The sequence below is a fragment of the Eucalyptus grandis genome, chromosome 8 (assembly GCF_016545825.1).
Source record: "Eucalyptus grandis isolate ANBG69807.140 chromosome 8, ASM1654582v1, whole genome shotgun sequence".
In the NCBI taxonomy this organism is placed as follows: Eukaryota; Viridiplantae; Streptophyta; class Magnoliopsida; order Myrtales; family Myrtaceae; genus Eucalyptus; species Eucalyptus grandis.
Window position 1 is genome coordinate 42,628,481 of NC_052619.1, and position 20,304 is coordinate 42,648,784.

Below are 20,304 nucleotides of genomic sequence, written 5' to 3' on the forward strand. Positions count from 1 at the left end.
TCATTTCAAATTCAGGTATATTCAAAAGTTGGTTGTTGAGGACATCGATCTTAAAGCATGATTTGCATTGTTTGACAGTTGACTCAAGAGAAAGAAACGGTAGTCCTTCTGTACAGAATTTGTAACATCAAGCAGTAAGGTACAAACAATACTTTCTACTATAGCAACAGATTGTTATTTGATATATATACATATATATATACATATATTTACTGACTTGTACATATACAGATGTTTACATTTGTATCACACATTTAGGAAATGTGTTATAAGTCATAGCACGTCTTTTCAATTTTTAAAAGGGAAAATTATTCGAAAAGTTTTAAAATTATTGTACATCAATCAATTTAATCCCAAACATTTCAATTGTGTTAATTTAATCGTAAACTTTTTGACAATTTGTCAATATAGTCATTCCGCTTAATTTTTGTTGAAAATTGCTGACGTAAATGCCAATCATCCTAAGTTAAGTCTGATTTATATGATTTTTGCAATTTTTTTTTTTTAAATTTCTAAGTTGTTATTCCTTTTTTACTTTCCTTTTTATTTTATTTTTCTTATTTCCTTTTGTCGATCTCCAGGTCTTGGCGATGACCGCTAGAGTTCACTGGCGTAAATGAGGTGCCTGTAAATTTTCTGTGACTTTGAGCACACTTACTTTTGCTAAACTTAAGCATAGTCGGTGAGGCAGTGAACTTTAGGGTTTTGGGCCACCGATTTTTTGCCATTTCAGATGGAGTACGTTTTCGAAGTGCTTAAGGCATTGCCTGACAAGAACATTATCTAATTCACCACATTAGGACTTGAGGTTGTGTTGTTGCAATGTGTGCAGTCGTAGTATAATTCAACTAACCCTTCGACTATAAGGGGATGAGATAGATACCAACTCCTTTTCGGTTGGCCACATAATGATAACAAGCTTTATGCCTTTAGTCCTTCGAGCTGATGCGACAGAGATTTGTGTATTTCCAAATGTTGAAGTTTGTATCGTTCTCGTCAACGGGACAATTCGTAGCTGACGAAGAGAATATACGTGTACCTTTTCTTGGGCCAGTGATTAATTAGGTACGCTTGGAATAGACTTTTCTTACATTTTCGTGGTCCATATCCAAAGTAGGTTTCCTCAAATACCCTCATTTGGAATGATGGGTTAGGTAAGAAGCATATCAAAGGCCGGGTGAGTGGCAGAACTAAGATTGTTCTCATTTGGTGGTAAGATTATTGATTTGATAAAGTGTGATTCGAGGTGCATGTGCAAGGGAATTCAGTGGAACCCTCTATTGAAAAATTGATGTAGTGTGGCATAGCTAATAAAGGTATTAATCCATAACTCAATGTCTTAAATTTTTTTTTTTTTTTTTTTTTTTGCAAATGTTTATTCAACTACATATGTTAATAGGGGACTTGAGCTCCTTGAATATCTTCCTAGGATGAGGTTTCAGGCTCCTTCGGCACTCCCCAACGAAAAATATAGAAGTTGATGGGTTGATTGATGGGCCTATTGTGGATCGTTGTTTGATGAATCTCAAAGAACCTCTTGGTATAACTGATTAGTTGAGGGGAAAGAGAAATCATGGGTGAAGGCTGGGCATTTTGTTGTACAAACATGGTATCATATTGGGGATCATGGTTGTTGCTATGAATATGTTAAAGATATGTTGGTGTAAGGTTATTTAGATTAAAGGAGGACTGACCTAACACAAATAAAGCTTGTAGGAAAGAGGGAGATTATTGAGGTGCAAACATGAAGATGTTAAGCAAAAGAAGTAACATGTAAGAGAATGGATGTAGTTTGGAGCAGTGACCAATAATTGGTTTAACTTGTTAAGTGTTGTGTAAAGGTTGATTCAAGTGAGTATGATACAAGGGATCAGGGTTGGACTCTCTCTTAGTGATTTTTTCACATAAAGTATTGGGCTTCTTCCACAATTAGCAATATAAGCTATGCCATAACCTCAGAAACATCACATTACTTTCCTGCCAATCATCCCTAGAAGCAAAACTGCAGGTACTTATTTAAATACTTGCTTAAATTTGCATTGGAAGAGGAGATTGATAGCCATGCCTCTAGAAGAGCCCTACACTCCTATCCTAAACCATTAATTAGTCTTCTAAATGATTGACTGTAATAGGTAGACCGAATTTAAAATAAATAAATAAATAAATAATTCACAGTGATGACCTCCCCTTGCTCACCAAGCAAAGATTTGCCCCGACTACCCCTTTTTTTTAACCAACGAGGATCTTTAAAAATTACTTAGCAATTTTGTCAAGTTTCACACGACCTAAAATATCAAATTTTCTCGGCCCCAAATGTTGAAGTAACATAAAATCAGCTTCCAACTCGTGGTTTCAATTGAGTCCGCAATTCTATAGCATACCATATTGGGCCGTTGATTTAAGTGCCACTAAAGCTAAGAGAAAGGGGGTTTTATCTGATTGGCATGACCTGTTCTTATAATTATAAGAAAGTATAGTGGGGATAACAAATTACATAATATGCAAAAGGAGAATATTAAATTCTCCTACGGTCAAATAAATTTCTCCCTCGAAAATTGTAAAATCTCAGCCCTCGAACACCACATCATTTCGAAAACCTAAACTCCGATACCATATCTATAACATTATCGTATTCACTGAGTTCTCATTGCACAATTCCTCACCCAAGGCCTCGTTTTGATATTCTCTCCAATCTAAACAAGCCTATAATTGCAATATGAATTAACCTCACGATTGAATAAGCAGCTTATTGGCTCACGATGATCTACCACCTAAACTACTTATTATATGTTAAATTATATCTCGAGTTTGAGTATTTGTAAAACGCGATCCGCTTGGATAAAATTTTATTATTTGATCGTGAATATATTTTTTAAATGAATATAATATTCAAGATTATGCACAAGAAAAGAAATTCAAAATTCTTTTTTGGGTCTTGGATGTTTTCAATCAACTAAAGAAGCTTTGTTGGACTCCTTGAAGGTTTACAAAAAAGGAAGATATGTTTTGTCATTAGAAGACAAAAAAAAAGGGCACACTATATATTTTATTATTTATTTATCTTTAAGGGGATAAAAAAAAAGGAAGAAAAAAGAAGATTTTCTTCCCCTTTTCTGCAACGAATCCCTTTTAAAGAATGAAAGAGACGGCGGACCAGAGTCAAAGTTGTTGACTTTGGGCACACATATTAGAACAGAATATGATTTCTTTCTTTGGTGTGGAGCTGCGAATAACCTAGAGGAGCCGCACGTAAGAGAAGCCTTATGCACGTCCATGTCGCTTGAGAGAGGAGCCGCAATATTTTTTTGAAGCCACGCCAAGCTTGAAAAGGAATGTGAAGCGATATGTACGTGGACCAAAGAGGAACGTTGGAGTTCCTGATTTTAGCCTACGTACAGCGTGGGTTTATATCCAAGTGAGTTGTTTATTTATAAACACTTTGGGTTTTAGCTTAAATCTATATATGAAAAATATTCAAGCGTGTGAGCGATTGTAAACTCTGAACTGCTAGCTCTTCCCGTGAACATAAGTACCGATACTCGGATCGAATCACGTAAATTTCTGGTGTTTTTATTATTTCTCTAGAGTTTGCGTAAGGTGTAATTTATATTCCAACATCATATATGTTAAACAAGAGGGTGTTCTCATGGCATTATACTTCATCCCTTATCCCACTATCTTATTCAATAGAAATTCGAATAATAGTTTTATATCGACAGATTCCTTAAATATTGAAAAGTTAAATCATGTTGTTCAAATGATTACTTTAGAGAAGACTTTTCAACGCGATTTGTTACCGAAACAGACCGGGTCGTAGCAATTTCTAGATTTGCTTTACCATATTATATCATATATCATTATATCGTATTAATATTAATGATTGAGACTTCTTTCGTTGGAGCAATTTTCTCGTGACTTTATGATTTCAGTCAGTACGACAAACTTCGAAATAGTTCATTCGTTAAACGTGGGTTTTGCCCTTTCGTGTATAGGTGGATTCATAGCACTTGGCCTGGTGCATCAACGCACGGCAACGCACGACGAGACTTTCCTTTTTTTTGTACTATATTTGAAGGGAAAAAGATAGAAAAAGAAAAGGCGGCCAAGGAAAATAGGAGAAGGAAGATCAATCGTCTTGCCTGGAAGAGCATGAAAGGAGTAAAAGCCTACAAGGTTTTTTGGTTTTCTTTTTCTTTTTTTCTTTTGGGCCGGGAAAAGCCTACACAGTTATTAAAGGAGCTTTCACACAAGCGGATTTGAACACTATTGGAAAATATGATTTCAAATCGACAGAGGAATTAAGCCAGATTTTGAGACGTGATATCATTTTTTATAAGGATTTATTTACCTGGTCACCGATAAATATCCTCCAAGATACGACAATGTCTCAAATGAAAATACCATATAGCAATTCTAGTATTTCTAGCTTTAGTTTTGTGAAAAAAGCTCGAAATGACTTGACACTCATTCATGCCAAAAAATTGACATATATATATCGATCTTAAAGAATATAGGCAACTCTTCACGAAAAGTTGCAAAGCGAAAAAGGGTATCCCTTCTAAAGAAGTAGTAAAGTGAACAAAGGCATCTCTTTGGAAGAAGTTAAAAAATAAACAAATGTAACCTTTTGTGAAATGTTGCAAATTGAACAAGTATAATTTCAAATGTTATTTTGAAAAAAAACAGATATAAAATTTGGAATGATAAATAAAACAAAAAATAATATTTAAAAAAATCCAAATTTCATAATTTTCAAAAATACTTAATAAACAAAAAAAAAAACAACCTTTCAACTAATAGATATTAATAAGATAATTGTACGAAATAAAAACATAAATAAATGAGTTAGTGTTAATTAAACCATGCATATACTAAGTGCACCTAATAATTGCACACCCATACACTAGTATTGAGGGGCCTAGCCCACACCCCAATCTCTTCTTTGAACACATTAGAAAAAACTCACAGTTATAAATTAGCACATCTCCTCCCAACTTTTCTATGTGGGATCAGAAAAAGTACATTTTATTTGTTATACAAACAAACAACCAACATACACAATTGAAGTTAGTTATAATTCTCAAATCAATTATGGATAAGGATATTTTGTAAATAATTGTTTTTACATCAGTGGCATATATTCCATTTTTCCTCATTAGGTGAAGATTTATTAGAGAAATTGATCACAAGGGCCCACCCAAAAATGACTGCCGACATAACTAAACTAGTTGATTCTAGTTGGCTCCCAATTACTAAAATGTGGAATCCGTGATTATTAGTCCGATTCCTAGTACTAGGTGTGGACCCACCCACCCGAAGCGAACTGATAAATTATTTATATAATTTTTATTAATATAAAATATTTCTCAAAATCCTTATTTTCCTTTCCCTCTTGTCGCTCATCCCTCTATGCTCTCTTTCAATCTCACGCCTCTCACTTCTCATTCTCAGTCTCACGCAGTCACGCGCCTCTCTCGTTTAGTGCTTGTTCTGTTATGCACATTTTTCTTTAATTTTCTAAGGGTCCATTCATTTCGTAGAAAATGACTTCCGGGAAAACGTTTTTCGAATTTTTCATTGGAAAAAACAACCTTTAGAAGTGAGGAAAACGTTTTCCACTTTTGAGAAGAGGAAAACGTTTTCCACTTTTGAGAAGTGGAAAACGTTTTCCATAACTTCTTCCATCTTGCTTTTTTATCAATACATTTTCGTTTTATTTTTATGCTTTCTTTTTCTTTTTTTCTTTTTTTAAATCGAGTTTTTAATTTTTTTTCCTTTTCTTTTTTTCTTTTTTTTCTTTCCTTTTCATCTTCTTCTTTGGCGGTGGCCAGCGACCGACCATGGCTGCATCCGATGACCGACCGCAGCCAGCGACCGGCCGCAAGCCAGCTTGAGCCTCGCCCTAGGCCGGCGAGGCTCCACCTAGCCCAATTTGGTGAAGCCGAGATCGGGCCTCGCCGGATCGGGCAAGGCGAAGCTCTCGTCGGCTTGGGGCAAAGCTTGCCGGATCTAGCGGCAGAGCTTGAGCTTTCGATCCAGGCAAGCCTGAGCTCCGTGGCTAGATCCGGCGAGCTCGGGTGAGATCGGCCGAGCCTCGAGCTCGCCAAATCTAGCCACCGCGTCTTGGTCGGCAGCCGAGCGACTGGCCATCGTCAGGCAGGAAGGAGGCGGCGGCGGCAAAAAGGAAGGAAGAAGGAGGAGGAGGAAGGAAAGGAGGAGGAAGGAGGAAGGAAAAGAAAAGAAAAAGAAAGAAAAAGAAAAATAATAAAAATTTCGATTTTTTTTTTAAAATACAAATAATTAAAAATTCATTTTTAAAAAATATAAAAAATAAAACTAATTTTTTTGGTCAATCAAAAATATTAAAATTCAAATTTTGATCATTTTTCCCAAATAATTAAATAAGTTAACGAACGGTGGAAAATATTTTCTATTCAAAATTTAGGTTTCGTAGAATAGGAAAATAGAGTCATTTTCCGGAAAATGACTTTTAGAAAAATGTTTTCGGAAATATGATATTTTCCACGAAACAAACGGACCCTAAGAATGAGAATTCCAACGGACAACATTATTGCTGGTCAGCAAAGTCGCAAAGGATGAGAGAGTTGGGAGGAGGTCTATTTCTATTTACGGGGATTCACAGAGTTCAAGAATGTGCTGGTTGACGAGTGAGCACACTCTTTTTTCCCTGCATAGGGAAAAAAGAAGAAGAAGATATTCTCACTATTTCCATGATCAAGTGGGCCGATTCCTGGTTCCTCAAATTAGGAACTGACCCTTTTGGTTCCCGGATCTCACCATGGAACCCCAAGGACCAACTCCAATTTCTGCAGAAAAGCGGGAGAATCAATGGAAATGTGGCCCATTCCCATACCGCCCTTATCGTTTTTTTGGTGGTCGAAAACCCACCCTTCTCCAAAAACACATTATCGACACATCCAGCCAAACGTCTTTTTCCTTGTGGACGTGGAGCAACATCTAAAAGACACACGATATACACATTGCAGTCGGTCAATTTTGGTGTCCTGTCTTATTAGAAAGGTTATTTTTAGTGTTCACACATCTCTCCTGACCAAGGCTTACGTGGAAGGGGCAAACGTGTCATTTACCAAACAAACATTTTATTCCTAACAAATTTAATTCTTCACTTATTTTCTTCAAATCCTTTCTCTATACCTATATTTTCTAGACTGGCATTTTCTTTACCTCCTAAATTATCGTCAAATACTAAAAAATTTAACTTTAATCACTCATTTTCTTTACCTCGTAGTTTTTGTGACTTGGATTTCCTTTATTGGAAAATAGATTTCTCAACCTAATCTGTGTTTCTTTAGCAGAAAACAGCTTTTTGATTACCTCCTATTTTTGTTCCGAATGATGCTTCAACACTAGTTGATAAGAAAAAGATGGCGGTCGGGAAAGAAATAGTGACCTTTCATCGGTTAGTAAAATTTATAATTGATGAAATTACACAAAATTTCCCTAAATGAAATTCAAGATGCTTCATGTTTGTCCCGAACTTTCGGCCATTAAAATAAAGAGAATCAAATTGTCAAAGATGAACATGCACCTTTCTAAAAGGTGAAATTACTAAAACAGTCATAAACCTATTGTATTTTTTCCAATTAAATCATAAACTTTTTTTCTTTGATCAATTCAGTCTCAAACTTTACAATTATGCTAATTCATGCTATCGAGCTAGATTTGGCCTGTTGACATTAAGGTGAATGCCAGCTATTTGGCCAACGCCGACGTAGTAATTTTTTAATAATATTTTATTTTTTCGAAATTTTTTATTAATTTTTTTCTTTTTTTTTCTTTCTTCTTCTTCTTTTGGCCATCTAGCTGATGTGACAAGCCAAAAGAAGAAGAAAAAAAAAAAAAATTAATTAAAAAATTGAAAAAATAAAATTTTATTAAAAAATTGTCACGTTAACATCAAACGGTCAAATTTAGTCGGATGGACTAAATTAGCGCAGTTACAAAAGATCTAAGACTGAATTGGTAAAAAAAAGGGGTTTAGGATTGAATTAAAAAAATTACAATAGATTTAAAACTGTTTTGATAATTTTCCCTTCTAAAAGTTTAGAAGTATTGAAACGTGTTCAATTAAAGAGGCGCAAACTTTTGAGGTGAAAATTTTGACTCTTTGAGCATTGACGAGGGGGTCCAATATAAATCAATTATAAAATTTATATGGGAATAAAGTATCTTGGAGAAAATAGTTTTCAAGTACAAAATTAGTAATCTCGTCTTTATTTTGGAATATTTGCCTTGACTTATGATCTGTGATCTGTCAACATCTTTTTACAATAATAAGAAATAGAGGCACATACAAGAACCAATGAATCTTTGCGTTGACTAGTGGTTCGTGACTTGTCAACATATTTTCACTATAATAAGCGCAGATTTCATTTTATTATAATAATTGTGGATTTCATAAAATTCAATTATTTTGTCGCCCAGGTAAGAAAATAGAGGCATATATAAGACCAAATTAATTTTTGCGTCGACTTATGATCCATGATTTGTCAACATCTTTTCACTATAATAAGTGCAGATTTCATGAGATTCAATTACTTGTCGTAATGAATGAGAGGATGACATTTGCCTGGGTTGGTAAAAATTGGTGATTTGCGAATTAATCAAACATCAGCCATGCCTTTTCTCTTTTATTTATTTTTATTTTTTTTTATTTTTATTTATTTTTTTTTATTTTTTACTTTGGATACAGTAAATGCGATATCCGTGCAAGGACGGTTTTGATATAGAAATTGGGTATTGTGACTTCTTGAATACTTTCTAGATGCAAATTTTTTACTAAATACTAATAACTAAATTTTCTCAAAAAAAAAAAAAAAATATGTAAGTTGATTTATCAATTTTAGCTTTTTTTCTCTCTCTTTTTATTGTCTTTGTCCGAGTTCCTTTACAATTTACACTCCCTCTTCCAAATAATAAAATAGTCATTAGTTATCTTGCAAAATTTCACGTGGTATCGGATTGTGAATTTTTCGACAAAAAATAAAAAGGTTGTGAGATCAAATCTTTTCGGCCTTCTTTATTGGCCTCCCCAAATATATTTCCATGGTCTAATATTTGGCACAAGTCCAGCTTATACATCAATTTTATATTTGAGTGTTTCTCAAACAAGTGCTATTTGCGTGCGGGGATTTTTAAAATAGATATGATTGATAATATGGCTTGTATAGACATTCTTCTTTTTCTTACTTTTGGGTGAGGGTATGGAAAAAGATCGTTCCATCCGTCTCCTATTTCTCTTCTCCTCCTACTCCTCCTCGATTGTCTTTGAGGTTATGAGCCTGTAATCGAATCGCAAAAATTATAATTATATTATATTTTTTGATACTTCATTATATGTGTTTTTCTGCTGGTGATCAAGCTAGCCAATTTAATATCAAGAACCACTCCATGAGCATGGAGCCATGCCTGCCATTCCGCGGGGCAGTTTTGCTCGATGTGCATGGACGGGCAATTCGATCACGAGCCTTTACGGGTGTTAGTTCAATCGAGACGGGAAAAAGAAAAGGAGACATTTTCGTACGTACCTTTTGGTGCTGATTTGAAAAATCCATGTGCTTGATACGGTCGGGCTGACTAGATGGGCCTGGGCTCGTTTTGATTGTGCCCAAATTTGCAAATCGCTTCGCTTTTTAGCTGAAATTGCAAAAGCAAGAAATCATTTAAGGGTTCAATCTATATTTAGCTCATCACATTAGATAAATCAAGACCCTCCTTTTTGTGGAATATTCTGGTGAACAATTTATGGCATCTGATTTCAAAGGCCCATGATCTTCTAAATTCAGGCCCATCACCAAATTATGGGTACTTTCTCCCCCAATAATTTCTGAGCTTAGCCTGTAAACTGAAAGCTTTATTTAAAGAGTTGGAAAAGTGGAGCAAGAAGGCTTTCCCTAATAATATTAAGGAGATTGATGTTTTAAAAGGGGAACTCCAGCATGTGATTAATGCACAAAATCTGAATTTTGGAAGAGACAAGGTGAAACAACTAACTGAAAAAATTGAGCAGTGTTGGAGACAAGAGGAGTGTATTAGGGTTTGTGTTCAAGAATCAACTGGCTAAAATGGAGGATAAGAACACTATGTGCTTTCATGCCACAACAATACAAAGAAGGAAGAGGAATAGAATTTCAACATTGAAAAAGTTAGAAAATAGTTGGACTCATAAGCCCAAAGAACTTAGGGAGATGATAGCAGAATTTTTTAAAGAGTTATATAGTATCGTGGGCACACGATATTTAGATCCTGTTATACAAAATTGCCCTATCCTTGTTATGGAAGAGATGAACCAAAAGCTAACCAAAGTAGTAACAATGGAGGAGGTTAAAAGGGTTGTATTTGAGATGGGAGCCTTGAAAGCATCAGGTCTAGATGGTCTTAGCGGTCAATTTTATCAATTGTATTGGGAAGATATTAAGATAAGGGTGTTTCAAATAGTGAGCAACTTCTTCAAGACTGGGTATCTTGATCAGAAATTAATAAAACCTAAATTACATTGATCCCAAAAGTACCTAACCCTGAGAGTTTGGATTAGTTTCGACCTATCAATTTGTGCAACTTTGCATACAAAATCTTTTCGAAAGTCTTGGCAAATCGATTGAAAACATGGCTACCTGAAAATCATAGTTGCTGTTCAAAGTGCCTTTGTGGGAGGAAGGCAAATACAAGACAATATTTTGATAGTTCAAGAGGTCCTTCATCAATTGAGAATACATGATTGAAAAAAGAAGTTTCGAGTTGTCCCGAAACTTGATATGAAGAATGCATATGACAGGGTGGAATGGAATTTCTTGGAGGCACGTATGCTAAAAGTAGGGTTCAGTGAGATGTGGGTTAACAGAGTGATGACTTGTGTCAGAACTGTTTCACTTAGCATAAAATTCAACGGAGAGCCTCTACCATTCTTCTAGCCCTCTAGAGGGCTTTGACAAGGTGATCCTATCTCCCCATATCTTTTTATACTAAGGGCAAATTCATTGTTGTTTTTAATGAAAACAATAGTTGAGCAAGGCACTATTACTGGGATAAAATTAAACAGGCACTATCCAACACTCTCTCACCTATTATTTGTGGATGATTTCATTTTCTTCCTAATGGAACAGTAAGAGAGTGTCAAAACCTAGCTCTAATTTTGAATCAGAATTGCTATGCTTCTGGACAAGCTATTAATTTGAATAAGTTAGGCATTTCATTTAGTAAAGGGTGTCCACAAATTTTGAGAAGAAACATGGCGAATGAACTGAGAGTCCTTCTAGTCGAGAAGACTGGAAAGTACTTGGGAATTCCATTTGAATGGGGGGCTTCAAAAAAGCAAATGTTTGCATGGTTATTAGCTAGAGTGAATATGAATTTAGAGGGTTGGAAGGAAAACTTGATTTCAAAAGCTGGAAAGGAAATCCTCCTCAAGACAATGGTTCAAGCATCACCTTAATATGCCATGTCTTTCTTTAAAATCCCAATTTCTATATATAAACATATTGAAAGACGAATAGCTTCCTTTTGGTGGAAAAATAGTGAATCTAAATCAAGGTTGCACTGGAAAAGGTGTGAGATATTGAAATTGAGGAAATATTCGGTAGGAATGGGCTTCAGAGACCTAATATTTGTTAATATGGCTATGCTTGGGAAGCAAGCCTGGAGACTTTCTTAGGAAACACCTTCTTTATGGTGTCAAACTTTAAAAGGGATCTACTTTCCCCATGGTTCATTTTGGAATGTCGGAAAAGGATCCCGACCCTCTTGGGGTTGGCAAAGTATCTTGATGGGTAGAGAAACAATTTCATCTTCAATTATGTGGTTAGTAGGTAATGGGGAGAAGATTAACATACGAGAAGATAGATGGCTAAAGAGAGGTATTATTGGTGGACCATCAAATTAAAATGAACCCACTCGAGTTGCTGAATTAATTGTGAAAGAGGAAGATAAATGGGATGAACAAGCTCTTCATAGACTTTTTGATGAGCAAATCATTAATGAGATACTAACTATCCCTCTAAAAACTCAATATGCACGAGACAAGTTGGTGTGAACAGGTACTGAATTAGGTGATTTCATAGTAAATAGAGCTTATAATAAAGACTGAAAAGCTGTTTTGCAAAACACAGGAGAGCAAACATCAATGTCATTCCAACCACCTAGGGAGTTATGGAACAAAATTTGTCATATGGAAACCCGCCCAACCCCGTCAGAATTTTCATTTGGAGTTTATGTCAAAACGCAATTCCAACCAAGGCTAATTTATGCAGGAGAAACATAATACCTAATGCGTTGTGACAATTTTGCAACTCAGAACTAGAAACAATAGAGCACTTGTTCTTGCTCTGTCCTTGGACCTCATAGATCTAGGCAAATGCTACGTTGCAAATTCAGATCTCACGAGTGGGACTGTCGAGGATTGAAGAATGGCTGCTGAAATTCAAGGAGAAAGCAGTAAACGTACCTTGTTTTGAGGTGGTTGCAGGTTTTTTGTGGTTTGTATGTAGAGCGAGAAACGACTTCGTGTTTCGTAATAGACGCCCAAATCCAGATTTTCTTGTTGAATCAACACATAACATGCTTAGAAACTGGAGGAGGTGGAATCGTAGAGAAAAGGAAGCTATATCAGTAAAGGAAACCCTACCTCGAGGATGGAAACCTCCAAAGGACAGAGCTTTAAAAGCCAATTTTGATGGCTGCTTCGTTGAAAGGTCAAACTTTGGAGATTTCACCTGCGTTGTTTGTGATGCGTCGGGAGCTTTGGTCGTGGCGAAATCAGCATCGGCATCGTCTGCAATCCAAGTTGAAACTCTAGGCTTGCTTGCGGCACTCTCTCTCTCTCCTCGAAGCAAAGAAGACGGAAGTAATTGTACTTGAGTCTGACTATTTGACCTTGGTGAACACAGTTAACAGTTCGGATTATGGTGCGTTTGTTTGCGTTTCTGTTTAAAAATTGTTAGGGAACGAGAAAAAAAAAAAGTGTTTACATTTCGCAGGAACAATTTCGAACAAAAAAACACGTTTGGTAAACTTGTTCCGAGAACAAAAAATAAATAGAAACACGTTTGCTAAATTTGTATAATTTTTTTTATTTCTTTTATTTTTTCTATTTTTTTCTTATTTTTCCTTTTTTTTTTTTTTTTCTTTTTTTTTCCTTTTTTTTTTTTCTTCTTTTGGCCGGTCGCCGGCCTCGGCCATGGCGGCGGCGACCGCCGACGAGGGCCGGCGGCCTCGCCCGAGCACGGCGAGGCTCGCCGGCCCTCGGCGAGGCCGAGCCTCGCCGTAGCTGGGCGAGGGTCGGCCTCGCCTTAGGTGGGCGAGCTCAAGCTCGCCCAGATCAGCGAGGCCGAGCTCACCCCGGCCGGCGAGGCTTGGCCTCGCCTTGGGTGGGCGAGCTCGGCCTCGCCGGATCTCGGGCGAGATCGAGCTCGCTGTGACCCCAATGCGCCGACATCTCGCCGGCCGGGCGAGCTCGGCCTCGCCAGGGGCGGCGGCCTCGCCGTGCTGCCAGGCGAGGCCGCCGGCCAAAGAAAAAAAGAAAGAAAATAAGAAAAAAAGAAGAAAAATAAAAAAGTGTTTCTAAGTTTTGTTTGTTTCTTTTTTGTTCCTAGGAACAAAAGAACAAAAAGGAAAAACGCGTGTTCCTTTTTTTGTTCCCGGGAACAAAAAACGAAATTTCTATTCTGGAAACGAAATAGGTGCAGCCAAACGCACCCTTAGTCTTTATGGGAAGCAGAAGCCCTTTTCTTAGAAGCTCGTAAGGTTACGGGCGAGTTCAAGCATATTACTTTAGTATACTGCTCAAGAAAATCAAATAGGGTGACAGACTCGATCAGCAAGGCCCATAGATTGAAAACTTTACCTTCTAATTGGGTTGCTTATTCCCCTCAAATCATTTGGAATCTACTCTGTTATGATGCCTATTATGATGCCTCGGAAGTAGGCTTTCACTTTCAAATTTAATAAAATTTCATTCGACCAAATAAAAAAAAAAAAAAAAAAAAAACCTGATGATAAGTCAAAAATTGAAATTTTTTTTTTGTTTTTCTTTTTTTAGCAATTTCTGAAAAGTCAATGCTCAAAGTCAATCTCCTCTATGCATCTGCTAGGAATGATCGTTGGCTTGTTGATTTTTTTTCTGAGAAAACGGTCAGGTTGGGTTTTTGTCTGGAGATTCAATATAGGTGACAATTCGCTTGCAAATCAGAGAAAAAGTACAATATATAGTAAACTCAAAACTATAACAAGAAGGAGAAGAAAGAGTAATGTAATTTAAATTCCACTTTTAGAATCTTAAAACGATGGGCCAGCAAAATCACGTTGGCCAGGCCTTTTCACTCCTAATTGATTTCTGAAAAGTCTATATATTATTATAGCAATTTAATATAATTTCCTAAAATAACATTGTTTTCTTTCTTCATTGGAAAAGTTCCATTTTCTACGCAAACTAAAAAGGTGAAAAAAAAAAATGTGAAGTAACATCCTATTGCTTATTATCATATCCACATAATCGGAACTCTATCATTCTTTAAAAAGTAATTTGTTTGTTCATCTCCTTTTCATGTTTACTTAGAACCCAACAAATGTCTTTCAGGAATATTAGTCGATATAAATTACATATTTCGATTAAATTCAAGGAAACACCTTTAAGATATTGTTAAATTATTTTTCTAGGGAACTCTTTTATGAAAATTCTCTACAAATACCATTACCAACTACAATTACGTCATGCTAGTCGTGTTCCTATCACATAAAATCCGTCTTAGTGTGTAGGATACCAAATTCCACCCAATACATGCCCCATTAATATAATATCAATGTTAGAACGGTGTGTAAATTAAGCTGCAATAACGATTTTGTGATTCATTGAACGTTGATTGATTGTTGATCTACAAGATTTCATCAGTCACAAAGCAAAAAAACATCTAATAGTCATAAGATTGTATTCTTAAAATTGAGAAGTTTCCATAGAAAAATGATGTCCATACATAGTTAGAAATTTCACCGTAGGTTACGGAGTGATTATTTTTTAGAGAAAGGGGTAAATTGTGGATCTTATGCACCCACACACACACCTTGGACTTCACTTTTTTTTTTTTTTTTTATCTCTATCTTTATTCGTAATCATCCCCAATTAGACCCATTCTCTTTTAACAATCTTAGGACACGAACGTCGATTACTTAAACCTTGCAAGCATCATTAATTGATTAGTTTCAGGCTTTTGATCGAAACATGTGGCTTTAATTTATAGAGCAGCTTGCGTATAATTGGCAAGAGTGGAAAGGATGAACTACAGCTTTTTAGCTAGAAATCTTACGACACCTGAAGTAATTGCCCCATCCACGGGGATCAAGCTGATCTGGAATCCTGGATGCGATTTTGATTTCCAACTCACTCTCATCCGATGGCAGAGATCAATCCGACGGCTGAGGCCGAACCGGCGATTCCGCTTCGACCGCACCGGATAACCGCCCCGCCCTTGCCTTGGGTCCGAAAGGAATGTCGACACGACACGACAGGTCGTACTCTCCTTTTCCTTTTTTCCTTTTCTCTTTCCTCTTTCACTTCTGAAAAAACTCGAATCTCTCCCCGCTCCCCTTTTCCTCTCGCCCCCACCACCACCACCACCACCACCCCACCTTCCAACGAATATATCTCTTTCGCCTTTTTCTCATTTTCCCGTTGATAATTTCTCGTCTTCCTGGTGGTCGCTGATCCGATCTTCCTCCCCATTTCTCCTCCATACGCTCTCTCTCTCTCTCTCTCTCTCTCTCTTTCTCTCTCTATCTCTCTGTAGCTACAGTGTGGTAAGAGATCAGCCATGTCGTTCAGAGGGGTAAGCTCGGTTTTCGCTGGTTATTTTGATTAAGCTTGCTCTGCTCTTTCGCCATGTGGGTTTCTCTTGTTAGATCTAGTTCGTTTTCTTCTTGACATTTGTAAGCTGCCCTTGGTTTTGCTTTGGGTAGTGGCTTCTGCTGTGATCACGTGGAGCATGGTTTTGCTGGGCTGTGTCCTGATTTTGTTGATTTGGGTCTGGGAATGCTGGTTGGCTTCTGAACTTTGTTGGGCAAAATCGTTTGGCTTGGAATGGCTTTCTTTCTCAGAAACAGGTTCCCTTTTGGTAGCATGGAAGGGGTCTTTAAATCGAAGGGCCCTTGTGTCCTTATTCGTTTTGCCTGCGTTAACTCTGTAAAAGCTGAAAAAAAAAAAAAAAAAAAAAAGCTGCGAAGCCGTGACGGTTCTTGCTAGAGCCATCAGTAAGACGATTTCTATGCATTTGCATGTAAATTGGTGCGAACTTATCTTTCAGGATTTTGGTCTTCGTAGAATTTATAAGGTAGATATTTAGGTGTCTTGTTTGAAGTTTTTGTCGAATGGCTATTGAAGAGGACGAAAACTGATGATCTGTGCTGATCAGAGCAATGCTTCATCGGGAATGGGTGTTGCTGAACACAGCAAAACCACTTATCTGGAACTGCAGAGGAAGAAGGTTCACCGCTATGTGATTTTTAAGATCGATGAGAAGAAAAAAGAGGTTGTGGTTGAGAAGACTGGAGGTCCAGCTGAAAGCTATGAAGATTTCACCTCCGCTTTGCCGGAGAATGACTGCCGATATGCTGTCTATGACTTCGACTTTGTAACTGCTGAAAACTGTCAAAAGAGCAAGATCTTTTTCATCGCGTGGTGAGTTTCTTCCTTATGTCCAGCTGCTTGATATGTCATGGATGGACTACTTAGTAGATTTTTACGGCCATGCATTCACTATGTTGCCCTTCCAGCCTTTCGCTGGGCCACAATCACAATACGTGGTTTTAGGTTGATGTCATTGGTTTTTTGGACTGAAAGTGCTGAAAATTCGTGCACATTTTCATTCCTGCATGGATTGTCTAAGCATGTAAATCATTGTTTCTCAGGCATTTTTCCGATCTGCATTTATTGGCTCATATTCTGATCTGCTTTGTGTCTGCGTAGGTGTTAGAGATTTCAAATTTTCTGTGCTCAATCAAATCGTATTTATATATCAGTGCATCTTAATTGGTGTAAATTTCAGTAGGGTGACGATCTGCATGTGGAAGAAATTGTTTGGATCTGTAATCTCATTTGATTTTTGTTGCTTGCCATGTAAGATACATTCCTGTCAAACATATATAATTTGTTAGTCTTGATTTGTATGGGTCTGGTACTAGCTTTTTCTTGATTTTGCTATTATATGCTGAATGATTTGTAGATGAGGTACTTTTAGAGTAGGTTCACCATATGCATCTAAATCTGTAATGGAGTGATGTTGAGTACCTAAATTTCTAAATCTGTCCAGGTTATATTAGACAGTAGCTTACTCAAGTGTCAGAATTATTTGTGCATAATTTTTAGTTATTTTGGTTTGGCAGTGTCAATCTGTTTTTACAGTCGATTTGCTATGTTCTCTTCTGAAAATTACTGCTCAATTGTTTCACCTTCTAGATTGGCCAAAACCCATTTGTTTCTACGTTGATCATTTTCCAATGACTCTGCCTTTTGAGCAGTTTCACTGCGTTGCATATGCATCTGATAAGATATGCTTGTTTTCTATGGTAACATGTACTCACGTCAGTTTTTTTAGCAAATATTTTTCTCTCGTTCTGTTTCCTTTTTCAGAATATTTCTACATTCATGCCTTTGGATTCTGTTCAGAGCAGACTTGTCATTAACGTCTCAGTTTCTGTGATGCCATGTTCATAATCTAAACCATATACGTTGCCATTCAATACTAAAAGTCTACTCTTCCCATTTAGGTCCCCTTCTGTGTCTCGTATTCGTGCCAAGATGTTGTACGCAACATCCAAGGACAGGTTCCGAAGGGAGCTCGAGGGTATCCATTATGAGATCCAAGCAACCGACCCTACTGAAATGGATCTTGAAGTTATCAGAGAACGGGCGAACTAGGGGTCGCTTTGCTCTCGTGCAAAAGAAAGAAAAGTAAGGGGTTATTGTTTACTTTCTGCGAGCCTTAGTTTCTGATCATGTGGGATATCTCTCCGACACTAAAAGTATATGTAAGACAAACAACTAACTCTCTAAATAATCACCACCCGGGAAGACTGACTAGGTGCTGCTCCACGATACACCCTTAGTTATGGGGGATGCGAGCTTCTGTAGCCGTGATGCTTCTCGGGTGAAAATTGGTTGTGCGGATATTATTGATGGCAAATGATATGGCTTTGCTTGATATTGATGCAAAGGAAATAGTACATTGTCATTGGCTTTGTGTTAGGTTTTTAGTGATTACGACAGGGACTCCTAGAAACTATAGTTTCTTCAATGAAAGACATGCAACATCTACAACCACCATTCATCCCTGATTCCAGAAACACTAGCTCAATTTTTTTGTGTATTGACCTCATGTCAAGTTAACTAGTATATCTTCTCAAAGATATTCATGCTAAAAGAAATAGCAATGGAACCTTTCCTAGAGAATCATTAAGTCATCTGAAAAAGACGGTTTAAATGTATAATTTTAAAAGGAAGATGATACTCCATTTATATTGAAAGCGCCTCCTAGCAGGTATGAGAGCCCTCCCAAATGTCGAAGTAAGAGAGATAGAGAGATGAATGTTCTCCAAGTCATCGTCCATATATTGATACTAGTTCAGGATTTTCGTATACAAGTTTGGCCACAAAGTGTGAAGTTTGAGATACATATTGAACAAGTCTTGGATGGTCAGTTTGCTTAGCCAGTGAGATTTGCAGTGCCTGTTCTCATGTGTTAGTGCTGCATTTTCAATTTTCTGCATCTCGCAAGGTGAAGTGATAACCTGAATCTGTCGAAAAGCCACTGCAACGCATTGTTGCAATTTTAATTAATTTCTTGACCATCTTTAGAAGGAAGAAATCAAGACCAAGCTTACTTTGAGAAAGGGAAACTACGTTCTAGCTTTGTTTTCTAGGTCGCTTTGGATAACTCCCATGGACAGCAGGACCGATCCAATCCTTTTGTCTTTATTGCGACCAGAAGCTGTAATGAGTGATCAACCAACTTTCGTCCTGGACGGTGATATGATAGCAACCCGATCATAATGATCTACGGAAAGATTCCAAGCCAAGAAGACTATTTCGAAATTTGGCAGGAGGTAGGCGGTGCAAAGAGTGAGAAAGCAAGGAACCATCAAAGCCAACGCTTGATAGCTGATACCATCTATTTCAATCCATGTCCCTATCTAGAAAGATAAGTTTAACTACACTTTGAATTTAAACGAGAGCTGCCAAATAAGTTCCTACCTAATTCTTAGGTCCTAATCACATTGTTGATAGGTCATTCCATCCTTATCTTTTAGTATTTTTCACCAAACGAGAGCATATTGAATAAATGAGAAAAAAAGCCTCAATATATGTTTAGATATACGTAAATAATGCGTTCTTTTTGTCCTAAAATATTAGAGGCCTGCCTATAGAGGGATGGGTTATTTATAGACCCATTGTCTTATAATTTGCATGCAGCGAGTGAGATTTGAACGAGTATGAATATTCAAGCTCAAACTATATTTGACTTGAGTCAATAGTCAATTAGTATATTCCAATCCAAACTCAGGCTCAAAATAGTTCCAAATTATGGAAAAACTGATAGTTTATAGGTTATGTATGTTTTCCATATATGAAAGCAACAGAAAAAGGAAATCTAGCTGGTTATTTTATTAAGTTGGTGAAGCATAAGAGGTACGGGCTCGAACTTGACCACATTAATTCACTACTTACGCTTGAAAATAAATATTTAAAATCAAGCTCGTGTGATCTACAAGTTCATTTGGCAATTTCTTTTTAATTTTCAATAACAAAGAAGGAAATCAAAAATTTCTTTGTCGGGTCGCAACTTTGATTTCTCTATGTTATCTTCTGAAGCGGAATGTTGAATTAAAAACAATCGCGATGAACCCTAGTGCCTTCCCATAAAATGTTTTATTAATATACTTATTAGAATAATCTCAATGATTCGATTATTGGATGGCTTCAACAAAACGGGACATGACTGTTCTAACCATTAATGTGACGGTAGGTTGATAATCACTCATGAAAGTAAAACAAGCCTCTGTATTTGTCTTCATGAAACAGTCCAAAACAAAGCGACGTCATAAATTCGTTTGAGTTGAATCAAACATTAAAGATTTTCTGAAGACCATCTGACCATGGTCATCTTGAATTTTAGAATTAGCATGCATGCGTGATAATAATAATTAATACTCGGCTTAAAATAAGTAAAGGTGTTTGTCATCCGATAGGTGTATGCATGTTATGATAATTTTTTTTTTTTACAT

The 20,304-nt window shown here is 36.8% G+C and overlaps 2 protein-coding genes across 2 annotated transcripts; one reads left to right on the plus strand and one right to left on the minus strand.

Annotated features, from left to right (window-relative positions):
* Nucleotides 1–9,036: 9,036 nt before the first annotated feature.
* On the minus strand, nucleotides 9,037–15,751 carry LOC104414503. Its single transcript, XM_039299977.1, has 4 exons — nucleotides 15,480–15,751; nucleotides 12,482–12,900; nucleotides 9,570–9,678; nucleotides 9,037–9,323 (listed from the first exon to the last, which is right to left on the minus strand). Exons 1-4 carry the CDS (start codon nucleotides 15,749–15,751, stop codon nucleotides 9,290–9,292), a joined length of 834 nt encoding a protein of 277 aa, XP_039155911.1. The 3' UTR covers nucleotides 9,037–9,289.
* On the plus strand, nucleotides 15,594–18,254 carry LOC104414505 (actin-depolymerizing factor). The gene is made up of 3 exons (XM_010025646.3): nucleotides 15,594–15,854; nucleotides 16,437–16,702; nucleotides 17,791–18,254. The coding sequence occupies exons 1-3, from the start codon at nucleotides 15,840–15,842 to the stop codon at nucleotides 17,939–17,941; spliced, it is 432 nt and encodes a 143-aa protein (XP_010023948.1). The 5' UTR covers nucleotides 15,594–15,839; the 3' UTR covers nucleotides 17,942–18,254.
* The last annotated feature ends 2,050 nt before the right edge of the window (nucleotides 18,255–20,304 follow it).

Excerpts from the sequence above, each read along its gene's own strand:
- LOC104414503 (XM_039299977.1), bottom strand. The coding sequence starts at position 15,751 with ATGGGGAGGAAGATCGGATCAGCGACCACCAGGAAGACGAGAAATTAT. Across the intron at positions 12,901-15,479 it reads AAGGGCGGGGCGGTTATCCG|TCAGACTCAAGTACAATTAC; the intron begins GTGCGGTCGAAG and ends AAGGTCAAATAG. Across the intron at positions 9,679-12,481 it reads TGCAACCACCTCAAAACAAG|CTAAAAAGCGAAGCGATTTG; the intron begins GTACGTTTACTG and ends TTGCAATTTCAG.
- LOC104414505 (XM_010025646.3), top strand. Across the intron at positions 16,703-17,790 it reads AAGATCTTTTTCATCGCGTG|GTCCCCTTCTGTGTCTCGTA; the intron begins GTGAGTTTCTTC and ends CTTCCCATTTAG.